Source organism: Rhipicephalus microplus, chromosome X (assembly GCF_043290135.1).
Source record: "Rhipicephalus microplus isolate Deutch F79 chromosome X, USDA_Rmic, whole genome shotgun sequence".
Lineage (NCBI taxonomy): Eukaryota > Metazoa > Arthropoda > Arachnida > Ixodida > Ixodidae > Rhipicephalus > Rhipicephalus microplus.
Window position 1 is genome coordinate 185,481,031 of NC_134710.1, and position 6,147 is coordinate 185,487,177.

At 42.0% G+C, this 6,147-nt stretch overlaps 1 protein-coding gene across 1 annotated transcript; it reads right to left on the reverse strand.

The window, feature by feature from the left end:
* Positions 1 to 839: 839 nt before the first annotated feature.
* LOC119177254 (dual specificity protein phosphatase 3) lies at positions 840 to 5,935 on the reverse strand. Its single transcript, XM_037428685.2, has 4 exons — positions 5,697 to 5,935; positions 5,351 to 5,564; positions 2,623 to 2,846; positions 840 to 1,552 (listed from the first exon to the last, which is right to left on the reverse strand). The coding sequence occupies exons 2-4, from the start codon at positions 5,551 to 5,553 to the stop codon at positions 1,365 to 1,367; spliced, it is 615 nt and encodes a 204-aa protein (XP_037284582.1). The 5' UTR covers positions 5,554 to 5,564; positions 5,697 to 5,935; the 3' UTR covers positions 840 to 1,364.
* Positions 5,936 to 6,147: the final 212 nt, after the last annotated feature.

Below are 6,147 nucleotides of genomic sequence, written 5' to 3' on the forward strand. Positions count from 1 at the left end.
TATATTTAATTTGTGTATGCATGTACAGCATGCAAATAATATTTTGCAGTGAATTAATTTTCACCCTAACAATGAGATCAAAGCACAGTGAAATTCACAGTTAAATCCTGAACTTCCTTGACTAGAAGAAACATTTTTTAATATACGACACCAAACATAGGACAGAAGCTGAAGGCCAAAATTTTGTAAAATGTAAAGAGATTGCTAAAAGTCAACAATGTTGACGTAAACACAGTGGAATTGAAGTCTTGTGGTAAGACGTGCATCTGTGATTCCACCTCTTCACTAAAATGTCACAACGAAAATTGAAGAACAAGAACAAAGCACTTAACAAAGAAGAGCCTAGCTAACGACTCCTTGCAAAAAGTGTTCAAGTTTAGATTACCTGGTACATAAAGCCAGCTTCTGTCATATACGATGTCTTTGAAAGGCTTGGTGTAGTCAGCAAGTTATAACATCAAGAAGCTCAACTGCACTTTCAATTTGAAATATTGAAAAGCTTGCAGGTTCCACAAGAATCCCAATAACTGCGAAAAGATGACTTGGGTCTTCTTCATTTGTAGAAACGAAACGAAGTTTTTGGGCACCAGATGCAAGTACCGTGTAATGCAGGCACAGTGTCAAAGCAAGCATGCTGCCAGTATAGATTGTCTGCACAGTGAGTCTGCTTACGTACCGATAAGGCCCTGTTCTATTTCACTAAAGAAGAAAAGATTCTAGTCACACATTACTGCATCATCTTCAAGATGCCATAAAACAATGATTACTTGGCACATGAGGCCAACTTATATAGTGACTTTTATACTGAAAAAATGATATTAACACAAATACAATAATCCTTGTAATTATAATAATATGTTTTATTAATTTCACTTCACCACACTGACAAATAAACATGCTGCAAGAAGTGCCTATACATGAAACACTGACATAATAATTCAGCAAACTTGTAGATATGCAGAAACAAGAGTCAGTGCTGTCAAATCTTGCCCAAGCCGGTGAAAGCACGCCTTGCTTATAATTGCTTCATAGCAATAGAATTTTAATGCAATAAGCTAATAAAAAAAAAGTCGAAAACATCCATCATGCATTTTTTTTTACACCAGCACATAATGAATCGAGGAAGGCCTTCAAGCTTCTATGCCACTGCTGTTTCTTAGAGAAAGGGCAACCCCTGAACCTGCCATCTTCATGTTCGGCTGTCTAAGATTCCACACATCAGTCAAAAAGGACATACGAACATGTTGGAGAGCTGGTTGATATATAAACCAGCACAGCATTCCTCCCAGAACTGAGGCTGGATGATTTTTCCTGCTGAGCATCAAACACAGAGGCAATGCCAATAAAATGCTGAAGAGCCTAATTTAGCTGCGCAATTTTACATCCAGCTGGACAAGTTGCAAGAGAAAACCATTATTGGGCCGTACTGCCCGGTTCATGCGTAGAGTGCGCAAACCATCATCAACAGTCATTCCTTTCTTGATCATCAAGTAGGCGATGGCTATGGTTGCAGACCGTGACATTCCCATGCGGCAGTTTACCAGTACTTTCCCTGTTGAATGACGAAAGAAAATAAAGAACTATCAAACCAAGCCTCAAGTTCTGTATAATGAAGTAGCACCTAAGCTACAGTGTTTACACTTTTGAGCGAGCTTAAAACTGCATGAAAACACAAAAATAAGGACAGGTGGAAGGAATGAGCAAACACCACAGTTGTCTTGCTTATTCTTCCCCCTTGTTAAGCACTCATCCAGCGAGGCTTTTACCAAAGCATTTTGCAGTACTTCTGTTTCACCAAACACAAGCACTGCTTTCCCACACTAGTTATGTCCACACTACATGTGAAACATTCTAACAAAGCATGCTTGTTAAAACGCTCCTTCTTTCAGACTAGCTTCAATGCACTTGTCAAACACACAAATACATCAAAAGTAACCTCTCACCACTGCTTTCTGCTCTTCACTAAGGTACGGTCATGCAGAACATGACATTAAAAAAATATGTTGCTGATTAAAGGCAAAACATATTTGCAGGCAAACGAAAATGGAACACATATACAGAACTACCACAAGCAAGCAGAAGGATAAAGTGCACATTATCTTCACTCCAACATTTCGCATTATTTTGATCTGAAGCAAGGAACGCTCGCCCAAGGACAAACACAATGAAGTAAAAAAAGGAATTGTGGGTGACCATTTAAAGAGTACTTGAACTTTTCACAACATAACACACAAAGAAATATCTGAGGTGCAGAATAGTGTGAATCTTGGTGCACCTTGCTGAACACTGAATAAATGTTCAATGCCCTCAACCATCAATAGAAATGTACTACCAAGGTACTACTTCAAGATACTACCAAGCTCCAGCATGCCTTCCATACAGATCTGTTCAAGAGAGCACGTGCCAGCAAACCCTACCATACTTCCTCTTTGCCTAGCCTAGTATTATTCAAGCTGACTTCGCCATAACAGCATGATGAACTTATGAGTGCTAACTGACTAGAGTAAACTGGGAGTTTTAAAAAAAAAAGTGAAGTGAAATATCACTTTGGCTCTTATTGACTTACAGGCCCTGCAATACTATAAAAGAGTTAGAGAACTGATTCAAAAGGAGGCAAGTTACCATTGTTCTCAAGGCAGTCGTCAATAAAGTTGGCGCATTTGTCGAAGTGTGCTGCGATGTCTTCCCGTGGCATGTCAACAAGACGTAGGCCCAAGTAAGAAATGCCATGGCTGTTATAAAATGCCTGGCTTGTGTCCACCTGACCAAACTGGGAACCCTCCGCGGTGTTGAGAACATGGGTCACACCTAGACCACGCAGGTAGTGCTTGTTGCGTGCAGCACCTCTGCATACGAGAGCAAAAACAATGATAGCACACAGTAACAATTATATACACATTATCTATACAGTGGTCGCCAAGTAGGACAATGTACAGACTGTTTTTTCCAAAGAGACTAATGCAGTTAAGTATTCAAAGGCACATTCCATAAACATAAAAGGTTGGTCACAAGCAGCAGTAATAAGCAGCTAAATTGCTTGGAATCATGTAGAACTCTCGGAAGCATTAGTTATCCCCTCTTTTGTTTCTCTGTTTCTCATGAGCACACAGTTCCTTGCTAGCCACAGCAATGCAGGACTATTCACAAAATATTTGCACAAATATTGCAACACATGTACAATATGATGCAAATGTACATTTTTGGTCAGCTAAAACGAATTACATCTGTTTCAAGTGCCAACTAATACAGCTAGAAAGGCTGCCATGAATACTTACTACTGAACTGGAAAGCAGCCTCCTTCGAAAACTTTATTCTTGGGTTTCACATGCCAAGACCACAATATGATTATGGTGCACACCAAAGTAAACAACTGGATTAATTTTGACCAACTGTGATGAAATCGAAGCTTACTATAGTTTTTGCATTTCCTTTTAAATGAGGCCACTGGGGCTAGATCAATCCTGCAACGTCAAGCTGAGTAGCAGAACACCGTAACCACAAAGCTACAACAACAAGAGCTGCAAGTAATATTCATTGACTGTGTCTAAGAGAGTGGACCACGACTGAAAAGTAAAAGAAATATCATGCAAAACTACCATGTAGAGCCCATGTAGAGCAAGTCCTTTTTCCCCAATACCATCAAAGCCTGGAATCGGTTACCAGCACACATTTCCTAGCTTAAGTCTAAGAGGTGCATTTGTCCAGGCACTACATGATGTTATTCAATAAGCATAACGATGTTGTGATGTACTAAAATTGATAAGATCATGTTTCATGTTTCCGTGTTATCTCATGTAACTTCTGCTTTGTATTATGTGCCTTATTGTCCCCCCTCCCACTGTGATGCCTATGAAGGTGCTGTGGGTATTTGATAAATATATAAATAAATAAATAAATAAATCATAATATGTACAGCATAGGGGTGCACGCAAGAAAGACAGGGAGTGGATCTAGGAGGGAGGGGGGCAAAGCCTGCTCCATTCATTTACTCAGTTATGACCACACAGGTTGTTGACAATAATGGCGGCCGAAGACCACTGATGTAGCATTTCAAGAACAGTTAACTTCCCATCTTTACTTCATGAGAGCCAGAGACCAAAGGCAGGCCATTCTAAAAAGCACACCACTGCTCATTTGTTTTTTTCTTTTTTTTTAATGTGTTGTGAGGCATGTTGTCCTTTGGATTCAACCAATGGGTGCTTGAAATACAAGCATGTAACATGGACAAGAACTAAGACAGAATTAGTCCTTGTCTACCCTACACACTCACATTTCAAGCAATCATGAGTCACCAACTCACTCAATCAGCTATTTCGACCAATGGGGTGAAAGGGGGCACTGCAATGAAGCTTTGCACCCCCATAATTGGAAATCCTACGCGTGCTTATGGCGTACAGTGCTCATAAAAGATGCAAAGTAAAGTGCCAGGTGTTTGATCTTGATGTTCTTATGTCGTCATGTAGCTGGTTCTCTTGTTTCATTGGTTTCACGATGTTACACGTCGGGCATATCTGTTCAGGTGGCTTCATTGGCACTTTTCAAGTACGATTATAGGCATGAAGTAGTTGTTTTCTGTATCTGATGTTCACAATATCGAGTTCTTGCACACAGTCCACATTCTGCAAACACACGGCAAAGCTAAATCTTCTAGAGACAGAAAACCGGTGCCCGATGGGAATATTCAAGACACAGTTGGTTAAAGACTGTCGCATTATGGTACCAATTAAATATGTGCACATTTTCATATCAATCAACTGTTTTAACTGCATTCCCATGAAGTTACAAGCAGTTGGCTACTCCACACTCCTAAAAATACAGCTGATCAGTGCTGTTAACTAAAAATAGATCTCAACACACGCTAGAAAGAAAGAAAAAACAGGGAAAGCTAGAAAAGTAACGTGTCTGCATCAAAGAAAGGCTTCCTGAAACAAGGGTGCACTGGCGAAAACGAGGAGCGCTCATTTTCGCTTCTGAAAGCAATGTTCTGATATACAAACAACAACAATGCGAACGACAAGCTGCGAATAAAGATTGCAGCAATTCGACGTAAACTCTGTTAGCCCAGCGGCAGGTCAACACAAGGAGGTACAGCTAGCTGTCAGCACCTTTAACACGAACGCTCCACCGCGTGTCCTGCAGCAGTTTGATTGACGCTGACACCACGTACGTTTGGGTTCTGTTGCCAAGATGCTAACCATAGATGCCGACATACTATCCATGCCCACAGAGGTATTATCTCGGCAAAAGCGCCCAGCACTTCGAGGCTGGCATCAATCAACCTAGCCCTGGCCATGCAGCGAAGTGTTCATGTTAAAGGTGCTGACAGCTGTACCACGTAAGACGCACTCACTCGTCACCGACGAATATGCCCGGGTAGACTTCATCGCAGTCAATCCCGTATGAATAGCGATCATTCGGCGGTACTTTGATGCCGTGAGACTTAGCCAGCAGAGCGACGCCGGGCAGAGGTTTCAGTTCAGGCTTCACTTCGTCCAGGATCTGGTGCAGTCCCCTCATAGCGAAGCTGTTGTTGTCGCAGCCGAGAAAACTCATGGGTGTCAAAACTGCGAGTCAAAACAAAATTCGACACAAACATAACCTTGGTAGAACTCCACGACTCTACCTGCCGCGAGCGCCCGATGTGCCAACGTTAGTTCGGGGCGTTCAGACGTTTTCCGCTAATTTTAGCCACCCACCTTTTTTGGCATGACGGCTGGCAGTGTACCAGCCGATGCTGCGGTTTTCCGGATATTCGACGTCGTCAGTTTGCGCTGCGTTTATCTTCACGACCAATGTAGGGCAGCGATGCGCTGGTTGTCACTGCGACCGTCTACATATATTACAAAAGTGCTCAGTTAGAAGTCGCGCAGAGCTTCGCAGGGTATGCACAGATCCTTAGCAGCCCGTAACAGGTTTCACAAAAGCAAGATATAACACACACTCCTGCGCTTCCAGCGATAAGCAGATAACAGTTGTTGGGGGTCGGTTACAAAGGGTTGTCTCAGCTGAAGCACACCGCAGACGTGCAACAGAAAGGCATATCGGTTGGTGTCGCCAATGTGGCGGATTAGGCAAGTGTGTGTTATTTTGTTCTCTACAACTCAATTAAGGCTGATGGGGGAATTTCAAAACATAATAAATCAGGCG

Excerpts from the sequence above, each read along its gene's own strand:
- LOC119177254 (XM_037428685.2), bottom strand. The coding sequence starts at position 5,553 with ATGAGTTTTCTCGGCTGCGACAACAACAGCTTCGCTATGAGGGGACTG. Across the intron at positions 2,847-5,350 it reads GGCATATTCGTCGGTGACGA|AGGTGCTGCACGCAACAAGC; the intron begins GTGAGTGCGTCT and ends TCTCGTATGCAG. Across the intron at positions 1,553-2,622 it reads CGACTGCCTTGAGAACAATG|GGAAAGTACTGGTAAACTGC; the intron begins GTAACTTGCCTC and ends GTCATTCAACAG.